The sequence below is a fragment of the Echeneis naucrates genome, chromosome 14, assembly GCF_900963305.1.
Source record: "Echeneis naucrates chromosome 14, fEcheNa1.1, whole genome shotgun sequence".
NCBI lineage: Eukaryota > Metazoa > Chordata > Actinopteri > Carangiformes > Echeneidae > Echeneis > Echeneis naucrates.
This window is the reverse complement of record NC_042524.1, coordinates 3,201,998-3,217,827: the sequence shown is the minus strand read 5'-3', so window position 1 is coordinate 3,217,827 and position 15,830 is coordinate 3,201,998. Positions and strand designations below refer to the sequence as shown.

At 42.5% G+C, this 15,830-nt stretch overlaps 1 protein-coding gene and 1 long non-coding RNA gene across 4 annotated transcripts; one reads left to right on the top strand and one right to left on the bottom strand.

The window, feature by feature from the left end:
* Positions 1–5,678: 5,678 nt before the first annotated feature.
* On the bottom strand, positions 5,679–15,830 carry LOC115054671 (uncharacterized). The gene is made up of 4 exons (XR_003841616.1): positions 15,793–15,830; positions 8,156–8,301; positions 6,531–7,058; positions 5,679–6,433 (listed from the first exon to the last, which is right to left on the bottom strand). It is a non-coding gene; the product is annotated as an uncharacterized LOC115054671 (long non-coding RNA).
* On the top strand, positions 6,330–14,038 carry LOC115054670 (ubiquitin carboxyl-terminal hydrolase 2-like). Of its 3 annotated transcripts, none has more exons than XM_029519988.1 (12): positions 6,330–6,659; positions 10,198–10,245; positions 10,352–10,475; positions 11,085–11,196; positions 11,303–11,413; positions 11,588–11,652; positions 11,746–11,849; positions 11,963–12,043; positions 12,146–12,224; positions 12,747–12,854; positions 12,939–13,059; positions 13,346–14,038. In XM_029519988.1, the coding sequence occupies exons 1-12, from the start codon at positions 6,507–6,509 to the stop codon at positions 13,449–13,451; spliced, it is 1,212 nt and encodes a 403-aa protein (XP_029375848.1). In that variant the 5' UTR covers positions 6,330–6,506; the 3' UTR covers positions 13,452–14,038. The 3 variants fall into 3 exon arrangements, with proteins under 3 accessions (XP_029375848.1, XP_029375849.1, XP_029375847.1); XM_029519989.1 differs by having other exon boundaries at positions 10,195–10,245; positions 11,966–12,043; XM_029519987.1 differs by having other exon boundaries at positions 10,195–10,245.

Genomic DNA, 15,830 nt, shown 5'->3' with positions numbered 1-15,830 from the left:
CGTGCTGCACATCGGTTAAAATATGTTTGGAGAGCAGTGGAATGGGCAGCTTGGATGTCAAATGAATGAAGTGAGTATTTATGTGTGAGGAAAGCGCCGTGTGAAATAAATTATCTTCTATTTTCAAGTCTGGTTTTGTCATCACAGGTTGTGTCCTCAAAATCTTAACTTCTGTCCTAATTTGTAATCATGGTGTGTAGTTTTGAGTGACTGTGAACGTCAGTATGCCTTCTAGGATGGATGTGTGAGCACAACACAGTCAGCAGAGCGTATTGGCTTCGACGAGTCTGGCCCCAATCATCAGCTCTCTATTTGGCACTTTATTTGTTATAAATATTGTTTCTTACTTAAACCTTCAGTGTTCTTTACTGAAGCCAGATGAGATTCTCAGAGTAGCTTTAGCTAATACAGACCAGCCGTGTTTTGCTATCTTCTATGTACAAATGTACAGTCCTCATCGATTTGGTGGTTTATGCTGTGACTGTTTTTAATAATCCATATCTGTTTATGTATGTGTGTGTGTGTGTGTGTGTGTGTTAAAAAACATGACACGAGAGCGACGTCATCCTCTTCTAAATAAATGAAGTGTTCAAAGTCAGCGTGAGTCCAGCCTATTTGATGAGCCGCACGTAGCCACGCCCACTCACAGCTAAAAGAGACGACAGCTATTTTAATTGTCCTCTAATTAAAAAGATTACACCTTCAGTCACATCCAAAACTGAGCCCATTCTTGATGAATTGTCTGACAGGACGGGAATGAAGCAATAACGTTTTCATGATGTCTTTCCACCGTACAGCCTGAGGCGTGCTGGACCTTCTGGGTATTTATGTGTGCTGTCGTCATGCCTCAATCATATGTGACATCTGAGAACTGCCTTGAAGGGTTTGGGCCTCAGCGTAAACTATGTGTTAATGCGTGTGTGTGTGTGCAAATACACAGCTCTGCAGTGAGCTACACACACCTCTATTAAATTCTGAAGGCAGCTGTGAGCAGTGTTGAACTGTTTCCGCGGTGCAGGGAGGTCCACGACGAGAATAGTTTTGGTGGCAAGAATTCTACTTGCGCAGAATAAATAGTTCATCATTTTCATTTTCTCAGATTAAAATATCATGAAAATATGTTTGGTAAAAAACGTACAGAAAAACAGTATAATATCAACAATCGAGGAATGGAAAGAAAATGTTCCAAGAAATGATATGATTTTTTTTTTTTTTATCACAGCTTTGCTTTCAGTAATAATTTTAGCAGAAGCAGCAGCCGCTATAAACTATTTTCACTGTCAGAATGCATTTTTAAATTCAGTAAACGTTATTGTTCTTCACATTTCAATGAAAACTGATGATGACCTAAATAAATAAAATCATCCATCGTCAAATGTTTCCTGAGAGGCAAAATTCAGGGTAAGAATATGCCAGATATCCCTTTTTACTGCTTATAACCCCCAAATACAGTGAGCACAGTGACGCTAAAGACCACTCGGCTGGTAAATCAAATTTTTTGATTGTTCAGTGGAAACTGAGGGGATTAAAACAAAAAACTCCCAGATTCCCCTCCACGATCTGGTGGAAGATTGCATCCTTGACAAACAGCATGGTAACAGCTAAGCTCGGTAAAAAAGAGGATGCAGTTTCATCCACTCCCCGCTAGGAAATGAGATTTTCATGTTCTGGTATGAGGAGATTAGGTTGAATGGCCCTCAAAGAAGCTTTTATTGCGATCCTATCTCATCCGAGACAGTTAGAGATTGTGAAACTTCTTCTCTTTTCATCCATTTATTGCTTTCAGTGCACTGCTGTCTAAACACGCTCGGCCCAAAGCGGCTGCAGAGGAGTGGCTGACCCAGTGAACACCCAGAGTGAACCCTTCCACTGATAAGACTGTAGTCGAGCCAGACATTTAACGTTGAAGCTTTCAGTGAGGTTTGATTTGCATTCAGCTGCTGGCTTTTAATGCAGCAGACAGCTCGAGCTGTTTCAGGCCCGCCCGGTCAGCTGCGGGTCAGTCGGGTCTCCGGTTGTCTAAGAGCCCGTCAGGTCTGTTGTGTTGATGAACAAGTGTTCATGTGAGAGGCTGCCTCTTGTCCTCGTTTGCCTCCCTTTGTGATGTTGGACCTGTTGTGTATCTATGGTTATATAAGTGTGTATGTGTGTGTGTTTATGGGTGTGTGTTTACAAGTGGATGTGGATGATGACTTTTTGTGTATCATTTTGTCATTGTGTACAAAATGTATCCGCCTTATACATACAAAATGTATGTATAAGGCAAGTATCTTTTTTTTTTTTTGAGCAAACCTCATTTCGATTTCAAAGTAAAATCTAAATCATAAGGTGCTTTATCTTAAAGCACTTTACTGGGTGACATGTGGGGCTTTAGTTAATTATAGAGTAAAAACGCAACACCTCCCACAAAGAGCGACAGTGTGGAGGAAAAACTCCCTTTAAACAGGAAGAAAGTAGAAATACCAGCTGCAAGGTTGATATTGGACAGTTCTGCTCTCCAGATTCTGATGAATACTGATACACACTTTCCAAAGAAAACATTTGTAGACCTTCTTGATATGGAGAAAGACAAAAAGAGAGTGCAGGACATCCTGAGACCGAGCACCCCCCCATGACAGGACGTTCAGTTCTTTCTGTAGAAAAATACTAAATATCCACCAAAGCATGCTGTTCCTTACTACTACAACAATAGAACGAACTATTAAAGCTCACAGAGACGGTAACTTTCACCAGCTCCTCCGCTCGGACCTAAAAAGCTGTTTTTGTGCTTCTGGACGTGTTTGATTGTGCGTGACTCACTCTCCCTTCATAAAGGGCAACTTAGAGAGCTGTAAGGTTTAGGTAGCCATGGAGTTCATAGAAAGGGAGGTTTCCTCAAACATGAGTAAACATGAAGGTATTCCCTCTCATGCGTTAATGTCTAAAGGATGTGGCTTGAGTGTTTGCATGTGTTTGAGTGAAGGGATTGGCTCGGCTTTCGTTGCGAGGTGTGTGCTTTAAAGTTCACTGCAATTATTCTGGGAGAGGGCTTTCACAATGATTTACTCTCACACTGAAAACTGCATGCCTCAGATATTCATTTCAGTTGTATGCATGTCCTCTGTCGTGTTGCATAATGTACAGAGGTGATTATTAACAGCAGCTCTTATCATTCTGCGCTCAGAACATGGTGGTTACCTCAATCATATCGCTCTGATTCCCCCACAACCATAAAGTCCATAAACTTTGAATGGCACTTTATAAATATCAGTTAGTAAAGATTAAAAGAAGTTTGACTGCAGGCTGGATTAGAACAAAAGGCCACGCAGATCATTAAAAAAAAAAATCTAACTTTTTAACTCTCGTGTGTGTACTGCTGAGACTCGGTTCATCCTCAGGGAAACTTGAATGTGTTTATTTCTCAGGCCTGTCCAGGTTAAAGACCAGTCAACTGTTCTTGTTTGGTAAATCTTTATGTTGTTTTTGTGGGTTATGTTGTAGGTGGCCCACTAGTCTGGAGTTCGATCCCCAACTCCTCCAGTCTGCGCATCAGAATGTCCCAGATACTGAAGGCCCAAATCATCCTCAATGTGACTGCGTGAATGTGTCTTTTATTGTAAAATATTCAGAGTGGTTGACAAGAACAGACTAAGTGAAAATCCTCCAGCCACTATATCGCCAAATAAAAAAACTTAAGTTAACCTTGAGGCTTCATGAAGATGAAATCCAGCCACTAGCTGACCAACGGTGTCACCAGGACAGAAGAAAATCCTAACCTTAAAATCTTCAGCAAACTCCTCCTGACACAATAAACCTGCAATCTGACCCCATTAAAGCACCAGCTATGTCTGGAATTTGGCGAGTCCTCATTCTTCTTCTGCAGGTTAGTTAATGCAGTTCATAGAAACTGACTGCCTGGCTCACCGGTCCTGTTTGAGGTGTTCCCCCACTTAAATGTAAAATATTTTCATTATGTGATAGCTTGGTATGAAAGTAATTATGGTATAATTAATTACGTAACAGGTGGTAGCGGTCATGAAGCTAGCTGCTAATGGTCACAACCTCCAGAGGACAGATTGACATTCGTTATATCAAGTTTTCCGAATACATTCATTTTGATTTGATAATGTTGCAGCTGAGACTCTTTAGTGAACTCTTCAGCTTTAGATTTGTGTGTCATAAAAACACTATTGCGCTTCCCTCCATTCGGAGCTCTTCACTGAATTAAAACCTGACTCATCAGCTCCGTGTGCTCTGTTACATGAGCACTCTGGACTTTGCTCAGTATTTTCTTTTTTTAGAACAATCTCTCTCTGTTACAGCAATAAGATGCAAGAGAATATACTGTAGAAGGTTGAAGGACCCTTAAAGGTTTACGAGGCAGCTATCAAGCGTCTTATCAGACCCAGAGCTGATTTCATACCAAGTGAGAGCTGGAGGCTAAAAATCTTAGTCAAGGTCAGCAAATCTCTCTGCAGATGAGAGCTTTTATTTTCTGCCAACACTAGAGGCTACCTTAAATTAAACATCTGTACATTTGGAGTTTGATTTATTTCCAGAAGAATAACTTCTAGTGAAAAATTTCTTCTTGTTTTTTTTTTTTTTGTTTGTTTGTTTTTTTTAAACTTCAGCAGGTGCAACGATTAGATTCCTGTATGCTGCTCCCAACATCGTCTGGTCAGTGAAATGAGAGCGCTGTTAACTGCGACACACTAATTTCTGCCCTTTTTAGGACAATTTCTTCACAGATCAGTGTATCTTCAACACACTGCAATGGCTACGCTCACACAGTCCTTCAGCTAAAGTGCTTCCCATGCTGTTTCTCCATTCTCAGTACTGATACGCTGACTGAAGTGGGGAATGAACCCAAAGGCCTGCACTTGTGTCCTTGGTACCAAACCGTAGAGCTCTTTCCATTATAGTTCTCTTTCAACAACTGAATTGGTTATATTCAATTTTAAGTAGTCCAATCTGAAGACAGTATAGTGTTTACTATAACGTCGTGCTGCAGTGGTGATTGTGCCGAGGAAAATGAACAACAAGCAAGTTTCTTCGTTGCCTATTTTGTGCATGTAATTTCTGAATGAACCCAGAAACTGCCAATCTGTGCTCAATAGCTCAGTGCGGTGGAAATGAAGCAGCTGTGCGTTAGAGGGCGTATCAAAATATACAAAAAATTAGAAATGATATATTAATTTATAGTTTAATGTTGCAGCTGGTGGAGGTGGCGTTCGTTTCAACAATCTAATATTCATCTAATATTCTCTCTCTCTCTCTCTCTCTCCCTCTCTCTCTCTCTCTCTATATATATATATATATATATATATATATATATATATGCATTAATAATTTGAATCGGCAAATAAATAAAGTGAACAAATAAATGAAGTGTCTAACCCTAACCCTAAAAGAACAATATTTCTCTCTTAAAGGTACAAAGTAGACATTTATAGAATATAAAACTGGATTGCTGAAGTAAAGCACAGTAAATGTATTTTATTACACATAATGACTAACTACTGACACCATCCTTTATCTCCTTTACTGGTGTTTAAAGACCCATAACTCTGATATTTTATATTCCAAAAGACCTAAATTACACTTAAGTGGCCTGTAAATCTTTTGCTTAGTTCCTCCAGTTTAGCCAACCATGAAATCCTTTTGAAAATCAAATAGTAATGCAGAAAAACGCACCACACTTATTTCTCATATTTAATTTGGTTTACAGATGAAGAGCTCACAAAAATAAAAGAAAGAAAGCACAGAGATCGCGTGAATTTAGTTTACGATTAAACCTTATGTTCTGAACCATTTAGCCTCAGGCCATCTGTTCGTGTGCTTTAAACCACAGATGTTTTCATTTTTTTATTTCATAATATTTTCAAATGTTTGGGGCCAGAAGAGGTCAAATCAAAAAGCTGAATAGAAAGCAAAAACTGGAGAGTAGTTTTTTTTTATTATTATTATTATTTGAAAAATGATCCAAATTTGGTGTTTTCTTATTTTCGTCTTTATCCATTAATGAGCTCACTGTCCCTCAGGTTCATCATGTGACCCTTCGAAGGGTCTCAAACCTCAGGTTTGAAACCGCTGAACTAACCCACCTAAATCCATTTAAAGTGGTCAAAAGTAGCAGTTCACATCTAATAATCTGATCTAATAAAAAGAATGAGAATTAGAATATATGATATAATATAATTTTTTGGCCTCTTGAATGCACCAAGAGCGGAGTAGTGACAGTTCCAATGTTTCTCAGGGCACCTAAAGGCATCACCTCTCCTCGGGGTGGGAGGGGGCGTTCACGTCGCGCAGTAAAACTCCGCCACACGCTGCTTGTGTGTTAGTGTTGAACACAGGCAGGTTGTGTGCACTCACCGGACGGTCGACACCGACGATCCGCAGACACACACTGCCGGATCTCACACCGTCCAGCCTGCATCGCTTCACACGCCGACTGTCGGAGGCGGAGGAAAAAAAAAAACAACAACAATTACAACAAAAACAACAACAACAACAACAACAACAACATGCCGTCTCTGCGTCACTCCTACACGGTGACGGCGCTGGAGGAGTCCGCCGCCTTCCCCCTGGACAAGCACGACCTGCGGCGCAAGAACCCGTCCCTGTCCCGGTCCATGCTGGTGTCCACTTTCATGGGACTGATCATCAACCAGGCCAAGGTGAGTCCGGTCCGCCTCTGCCCCTGAAGGCACCACGGATGATGAGGAGCTCTCCATCCTGGGAGGCACTTCTTCAACTTTCTTTGTGCAGTGAAGTAACACAGACGCGTTTTAGGGCACCTGGACTGCCCAGAAGTGAGTTTGACTTTAAGGCTGATTTGTTTGGATGGTTTTACACGTTTTGAGGAGAAATCGTCAGAGAAATCTGCTTCATGCTTGAAGTCTTGTTTGTTAACGAGGACGTTAAAAGTGGTGTGTTGTTTTTTTTTTGTTGTTGTTGTTTTTTTTTATTGGCAGCTCATTTTCAAATTCATGTGAGCGTTGGGATGAAGATATTTCCAAGCAAATGTCACATCCCTGCAACTGATGATTCATATCCACTGAGGTATCGTGGTGATCCTGCAGGAGAGAGAAAATACAGAGTCCTTTAAAATGCTGTGTGAATGCAAACCCCCCCCCCCTCAAAAAAAAAAGGACACAAAGAAGGAACTTTACAGTCTCTGCCTCGTACTGTGGAGGTCATTTGACCTTTAGTGGAGAACTGCTGGGCTGGAGGGCAACAGGAGGAGGAGGTGGTGGTGGATGGAGGGAGAGAGAGGGGGGGGGGGGGGGGGGGGGGTGAGGAGAGGCGGGGTGAGAATAGCAGCAGTCTGTGTTAGAGCAACAAATACAGTGTGACATTTGTTGCGTAATGGGAAAGGAGCTGGGCTGATAAGGAATGCGTCCAGACTGTCACCTTCCTTATCAGCTGCTCTGTACATTCTGTCCGTGCTCAGATCTGCCTGCACTGAACTCCATGTGAGTCCGGAGGTGGGCTTGATGGACGTCCGGGGCCGCTGTCGGTGACGTTGGTCAACACTAATGGGCTGATGAGCTCTGGTGTGAAAACCTCCCTTTAAGGGGTGAACTACTTTGGCCTAAACTCGACCCTGAGAGTCAAACCCCAGTCACTAAAACTATATGGCTAACCATCACCTGTTAATCTGCCACTGCCTCTCAGTGTTAAATTACTCTTTAAAATGTCAAAATTAGGAAAAAAAAAATTCCCAAAGCCCAAAAACATTCAGTTTACTATCACACAAGACAAATGGAGGCAACAAATCTCAAACAGCTGAGAAGCTGAAGGCAAATTTTGGGTTATTTTTTGTGGAAAAATTAAGCAATAGTTATAGTTAAACAAGGTGAACCCCATAAAGTCACTGCTGGTGTATTTTAAAGATTTTTCATCTTTTTTTTTTCTTTTTTTTTTAAGTACAGTTTCAGAGAAGTTCCTTTCCTGGAGTTTGGTATTTTGGCCGTTCCCCCTGTTAATGTGGCAGAGATCTGTTTATGCTGTTTCCAAGGGCGGGGCGTAGCTGGCACCATGTGCTGCCTCTTTCATCACGTTATACAGCTTTGACCAGGCACGCAAAGCCGGGTAAGGACATCGCGTCCTCCTCTCCGGCTCTCGCTCTCAAGTGAAGTCATGCTGGCGTTGTTCAGGACACACAGATTACCTGATCCACGCATCACTTCCCCGCTTTTTGGACGGGTCTCTTAAATCACAGGCTGGCCACTGAGCGTGCCGAAGGGCCCCGCTGGTCAGTATTCACCGGAGCAGTGCGGCAGATTGGGACTCGGACCATATGGTCACCTTCAAATGCTGCAGAGAAGAAGGGAAAAATAATATTTTGGGTCAAGCTGGCTGCAGGCTGTTAGTTAGCTTATATTGTCACAGATCTATTTTCAGGACCGGAAAAGCTTTCTGGAACGGCATGATAAACAACACGCTCAGGCTCCAAATGCCTTTTGTGAAGTGCAGGCTAGTGGTTATCACTCATTCTGTTCAGCTCTGGGCTGCACATACCGCCATCTTTAATCACTGTGACATAAAATGAATCTGCAAATTAAAAGGAGAGTAAGTGGAAACAACAGTGAAACCTAACTGTGGAGCTTCACTGGCAGCTCAGATTACACTTCGCGTTCGTACATTTGTGTAGCCATGCCCTCATTTATGCTTCTGTCAGGGACTTTCTGCTTTGATGCTCCTCGGCCGTCAGCAGAGGCGTCGGCGCGTGACGGCACCGAGTCATAACGTTACACAGTTACTATGTTACCCGTTCGGGCCGAGCCTTACGGGTCACAGGTCAAGAGGTCAGATGTTTGTATCATTCAGACACGTTGAGGCCATGCAGGTGCATGTGCAACTTCAGCTATTTCACTGTTATGTGATCAAGGACAGTCATATTTAGGTCAAAGGCTTTAAATGGACTTCCAACTCCCATTAAAAAGTCAGCGCAATAAAATATCTGTAATACAGATAAGGAGTCAGGTTGTTCTCACAGAAAATTCTTGTGTGTTGAAGCTGTGTGAAGAGAAATGAATGTCTGTTTTAATACATGTTTCTGACTTATCTTTACACAGTCAGAAAGGACAAAAGACGTCTTGTTTTGTTTTTCACCAACCAAGATACAGAGAGCTGTAGTCGTCTGGATCTCTAGCTTGGAGCAGATATGAAGAGGCCTGATTTGCTCGTCTAAAATGACGTTAAAGCAGCTCATGATTCACTGATCTGACGGTCACCTCTGGAGATTAAAACCAAAACTAACTGATGTAATTTTAAACTTTCTTACATTTTGGTAACAAAAGGCATTTGACTGTCAGCTAGTGTGAGCCACAAATACCAATTACACAATTTCTGAGTTTAAGTGTGCCTGTATATTGTGTTAGAGTGTGACGAGAGCAGGACGCGGAGGGAAACGTTGGCTGCTTGCGATTGCTGTTGAATTTCACGGCAATACAAACATCAGAAGTCCAAATCTAACAGTGATGCCATCAGTTGTTTCAGTGTGTTGCATCAGTCTGATTAACATTTCAGTGTTACCAGATAAATCTAAAACCAAAGTAGCTGATCCCTGAGTCGTGCGGTGATGTGAGCCTTCATCGCACGCCGAGACGTGTCATGGCGTTTGGTCAAAGCATGTGAAGCTGAGAAACCGCAGCACGGTGGAACTGACATCAATGTGACCGCTGTGTGAATTGAATTAATGCCTCGACGGGCTGCTGTCGCAGGCTTCGTCTGACGTGATGATACAACTGTGACAGAAGACTGTCAGCTTGATGCTCTGTCACCTTCACTCCCCACTTTGACCCATTCTTTGCCTACATTGACTGACACATTTGCTGCTAGATGAGATTGTTTTTTTTTTTTGTTGTTGTTTTTTTCTTTTCCTGAGTCAGTCCCATTTTGGGTTAAACATCCTGACCCACCCATTTGTACTTTTGCAGGTTGTTTCAGCTAAGAAGGGTAAAAAAAAAAAAAAAAAAAAAAAAAGGTTCCAGTGTAAAAGCCGTTGAAATAGATAACTCTGAACAATGAGCTTGAGGTTTTATCATCCACACACACTCCGCTGAATAGTGCTGTCTTTTTATTGTTGAACAAATGGCCTGTGCTGTCTGCGGTTTTGTCACGTGCTGTATAATACCTTTCTGTTAAAACTATCGTTCCTCAACACACTTTGGATTTATCGACAATCTCATTTTCTTTTGCTTTAAGCAGAACAAAAGTCCTCAAGGCCTGGTGGGACTGAGGAACCTTGGCAACACGGTGAGTACTTTTACATCCCTTAAGATAGGCGTCACGTCATGCTGCCCTTTGACCCATCAGCTGAGCCTGGATCTTCCTTTAATTCATTTGTGTTTGTGATTTGCAGTGCTTCATGAACTCCATCCTACAATGTCTGAGTAACACTCCAGAGCTGAGGGACTACTGCCTGAGGAACATCCACCGCTCAGACCTCAACAGCACATGCCAGACCAACGTCGCTCTCATGGAAGGTGGGCCAAGACTCAGGGCTCGTAGGCCACGTCTTATCAATGTCGTGAGCAGCGTGAATTGCTTTATGGCTCAGCAGTATGCCAGATAGTTTCAATTTATATGTATTTTATACTCCCTTGGATTAAAATCATAAAACTGCATGAAGATCAGATAGCTCTGTGTCATGAGATCATGTCGCACTCCATGGCCAGGGCTCCATAAAGACACAATAAATATTTCCCCAATGTTAAGTGCGATGCAATGTCGCTATAATTCTCCCGAAAGGTTGCCTTTCCTAGTTTTATTGTTCAGTTGTAGTTTAATTTAGTTTTTTTTTATCCATTTATGTGACAATCTCAGACAGTCCCCTTAGGGTGAGTTTTCTTCTCATAATTCCTTAAAATTAAGCAGAAATGGAATTTGTTTGCCCCACAGCTCGATTTCTATCCTGAACTGAATTTGTAGCTGAATGCTTTGGGTTTGATCCTCTTATGAAACTTTCCAAGTCACCTTCCCCAAACAGAACTTTTTGAATTTTGCAGTGTGGGTTTTTGGTGAAGGACGGTGTGTGAGCAACAAAAACGTATTTGTTCATGGCCATGTTCTCTTTCCTTCGCCTCCTTTCTCAGAGTTTGCCAAGCTGACTCAAAGCCTGTGGACTTCTGTGAACAACGAGGCCATCAGCCCCTCCGACTTCAGGAACCAGATCCAGAGATACGCTCCCAAATTCATGGGCTGCAAGTAAGGCGCCCCCCCCCCCCACCCATATTCCTGACTGTAAACCTTTTCATGTACACCCACCTAAAGAAGGTGAGAAATAAATAACTCCCCTCCTGTTTCTCTGCAGTCAGCAGGACGCCCAGGAGTTTCTGCGCTCCTTATTGGACGGTCTCCATAACGAAGTGAACAGGGTGACCGTCCGCCCTAAGGTGTCAGCCGAGGACTTCGACCACCTCTCGTAAGTCAGCACCCCGGCCACTTCTCACCAATGCCTCCAATAAGTCACTCATAACCTCCCATGTCAGCTGCATGCCCAGTTGGGCAGAAGTGATTTTTGTTTTACGAGTGTTTCTCAACTTTTTATGTCACCGATCAATGAGGTGAAGTAATGTGAAGTTATGTTTGTTCACAGCGATGATGAAAAAGGCAGGAGGATGTGGAACATGTACTTGGAGAGAGAGGACAGCAAAGTAGTGGGTAAGTATTTTCTAGCAGCTATAACTGCAAAATTACAATAACTCACTTTTGATCATTGGAACAGAAACTAATTGTGCCTGTTTCTGCCTGTAGATCTATTCGTTGGTCAGCTGAAAAGCTCTCTGACCTGCACCGCCTGTGGCTTCCGCTCCACTGTGTTCGAACCATTCTGGGACCTTTCAGTACCTATTGCAAAGGTCAGCAGACTCGCATACACTTGCCAAAGATTTTTTCACATACAGGCTCAGACGTGAATATTAAATACATGTCTCGGGAGTTTGAGTTTTATTGACTGGATGTGTCTCCACAGAAGAGCTCAGGTGAAGTGACTCTCAAAGACTGTATGAAACTCTTCACAAAAGAAGACGTGCTGGACGGAGATGAGAGGCCGGTAAGAAGCTTCATTCCTTTTGGAAATATGGCGTACATATTACAAAGTGACAGCATCTGACTTTTTCTTTTTGTTTCCCCCGCTCCCTCTCTCCCTCTTCAGACATGCAACAGATGCAAAGCCAAAAGGAAATGCACCAAAAGATTTAGCATCCAGAAGTTTCCTCAGATCCTCGTGCTTCGTATCTTTTTTGTCAAAACCTTACACCATTTTGTGATATAACATGTTGGCATACTGTCCATAACATGCTCAGCAACAAAATACTGACAACGCAGAGAAGTTGGGAGTTAGCGTAGTGGAGCTGTTGTTGAGTTGGTGGAGACCAAAAACAGAGTTAAAACAAGGCCAGACGTTGGACTTCTAGATGTCCAGAAGCACTTCAAATGAGTTCTCATGTTTCTGTTGCTGTATTAGCAGTTGTTTGCTAATTGATTTTATATGCTGTGTTGTTGGCTTGCTATGCAGACAAAAGGTCAAGAAATGCAGCTCTAAGTATGAAAAAGGAGTATTTCATGTGAAAGTCAATATTAAACTTCATGAGCAGATCATGTTAACCTAACATACAATCAATATAATTTAAGTTTACAGTATAATTCACTGTTTGGAACAGAAGTACATTTAAAATACAGCTGTTGAGTGCGTTAGAAGATCAGTTGTGTTATTTTGAATGGGGCTCTGTTCCTTGACTCACGGTTCCTCTCAGACCTGAAGCGTTTCTCAGACTCTAACAACCGAGCCAGCAAGCTCTCCACTTACGTCAACTTCCCTCTCAAAGAGCTGGACCTGCGGGACTTTGCCTCAGAGAGCAGCGGTGAGTATCTGCAGAGGACGACACTTTGTGCGCTTTCCAATGTCAGTTTGACTTGATGACTGACTGTGCTGCCTCTCCCTGCAGAGCGCGCCGTGTATAACCTGTACGCCGTGTCCAACCACACTGGAAACGCTTTGGGAGGACACTACACAGCTTACTGCAGGAACCCGGCGCTGGGAGAGTGGTACAGCTACAACGACTCCAGGTATCAACCCACATCATATAGTTATCAAAAGTTATCTTTGTAGAAAGGCCATGCAGGTTATTTCAGAAATATTGTGCGATATTTACCTGTTGCCAAGACACTGACATCACTCTATTTGTGTAAAGGTGTGCCAGCCTGATAAAATTATGATCATACTGAGTGTGTGCACATCTTTACTGGCTTTTTTTTGCTGGCTGTTTGGGTGGGGAGGTCATTTTGTGGCTATAATCAAAGGAGTATGTAAGAGGTTGAGTGTTTAAAGAAAACTACACTGTGCTCTCTACAGGGTGAGCCCGATGTCCTCCAGCCAGGTTCGCAGCAACAACGCATATGTCCTCTTCTACGAGTTGGCAACACCCTCAAACAGCAAATATCAGACATGTCGGCTGTAGCCGCTGTGGAGGAGAAACGAGCTGCACGATACTGGGCTTATGAGGAGAGAGCTCCACCTGTTGGAGACAGCTGTGCCATTACAAAAAACTGGACAATGGAACATGAAGATATGTGGCCAAAGAAAGAAAAGCCCCTAACCTTCATCTCTTTTTTTTTTTTTTTTGAGACAAACAAGGTGAATGTGAAGCTGCTTGGCACTTCAGCCTTGGAAGGTTGAGGCCTCAGATTGGCTGGAAGTGAACTGACAGAAGAAAAATTCAAAAATATACTTTTGAATATGGACTATTAACCTTAAGGACATTACAGAGACTCAAAAAATGTCCCATGACCTGCGTGGAAGACATAATTTATTCTATTTAAGATGACACAATTAATTTAAGTTGCACACTGTGCCGTTTAACAAAGGTTTTCCTCTTGTGAAGATATGCCAGCACGAGGGGACCTTTTATGTGAAAGCACATATTATTTTTGTACAGTATTTATGGGCAGCACAGTGAATGTAACTGTATCGTGGAAAATATCCAGATGTACCAAAGCAGTGTAAATATATATCAGTAATACTTCTTCCAAGAATAAAGTTGCTGAATTTAAACTAATGTCTGTTCTGTCACTTTCATTATTAAAATTCTGTGTCAACGTTATGTTTTTATTCTTATTGTACTCTTATATATTCAGTCAAATGAAGCCTAAGTTTCTATTTGAATTACTGATATTAGGGTTTAATATTAGATGTTCACGTTAGAAACAGGGCTCATTTATTCTTCACCAGTCTGTGATGACACCTTCTAACAGAAATGTTTAAAAAAAAAAAAAAAAACAACAACACCATTTTAACCCAGTAATGGGACAGAGGGAAGAGCTGAATTTAGGATATCAGGTGCACTTTTATGAATCCGGTAGGGGACTCCATTTGGCCCTGGGGTCGAAGAGGCCTTCGCACACCTGACTACCTCCTCAACATCCATTTCCTGACCTAAGTCCCCTAATGGTGGCATGTCAGCTGGAAGCCTCACTACTCTATTCTGCTCAGAATCTGAATATGTATTTCTCGGATACTCTTCTGCTTCTATCTTTGTTGCTTTAAGCTGTCCTCCCTTTTCCTGGTTAAACAATCCTTTAACAAACTTGAATGGGTCCCTGTAAAGAACTGTCCCTCTCTTCCACTGCTTTCTTAATTGTCTTCTTTCTTTAACTAATTTCTTCATTTCTCTTTGCCATCTAGACTTAGCTACCTGTTCTCTTTCAACCCTCTTTCTATCTATCTCCCAAATCTTTCGCCACCATAGGAGTAAATTATGTCTCCCATCTTCTCTAATCTATCAAATGCGTTTCCTCCTAGTCTGCTCAGAAGTCCCTGTTGACTGTCTCCCATTCTTTGCTACCATTTGCCCTAGGCCATTTAACTCTTTCTGCTCCATATTTCTCTCTCTGACTGGCTTATTCACCTCAGTATCAGCTGCATCCCTCCTCCACCTCTGTGGCTGTGTTGTTGATATCCTTCGAACTGCGGTTTTCTACCTGTCGCTGGATTTCATCCAACTTACTCAATTGACTTCTTAAAAATTTCCGATCAATGCGGCTCGTAGTCTTATCCGTTCCAGCGTCTGTTACCCTGTAGTCTGCCTGTGAGTCATCTTCCACCCCTGCTCTCGCTGGTTGTGACAAGGTTGCTAAACCTTGCCACTGCTACCATGGATTGCTAGCCCACGGCAGCACCTTTGGGGTCTTGGCCTCCTGTCAGCTGTCACGTGGTCTTTCCCTTGTTGTCAGCTGCTCTATTCACAGCAGTCACTAGCTATGCTAGTCTCAAATTTAGAGTAAACACAAGAAACTTGTGCCACAAAAAAAAAAAAAATAAATAAAAAAAAAAAGGACCAGACTCAGTGATTAGCTCCCTAAAACTAACAAACTTCAAACTGTCACTGCTCCCAAACAACAAACTTTCGCCCTGCCCTATGTGCCCCACAGATAATATCTAACTAGGCCAGTGAGCAGTGACAGCTAACATGTCTTTGGGGTCATCAGGTGGGAACCTCCTTTCACCGGTGCTTTGTCTAGTTAGGCCCACAACACTGGCGTCCCAGAGTCCCTAATGCCAGCCATCACCACTCCTCACACAAAGACAACTATCTCAAACAACACTACCATCAACTACTCTGACCTCTCACCAACTGCACCAGTGAAAGCGAGGTGGGGATACAGACCCTGGTTTGGGTAGAGGGCATGAAGGTACAGAGGGTGCAGAAGGTGAAGGACAAGCTACACTAGCAGATTCAGCAAACAAACTCACCTGAACAGTCCTACAATCAAACCAAATCAAACCAATACAGGCCAACTCACCCGGCCTAACCGCATGGTCGCAGCAGCTCAAACAGGCC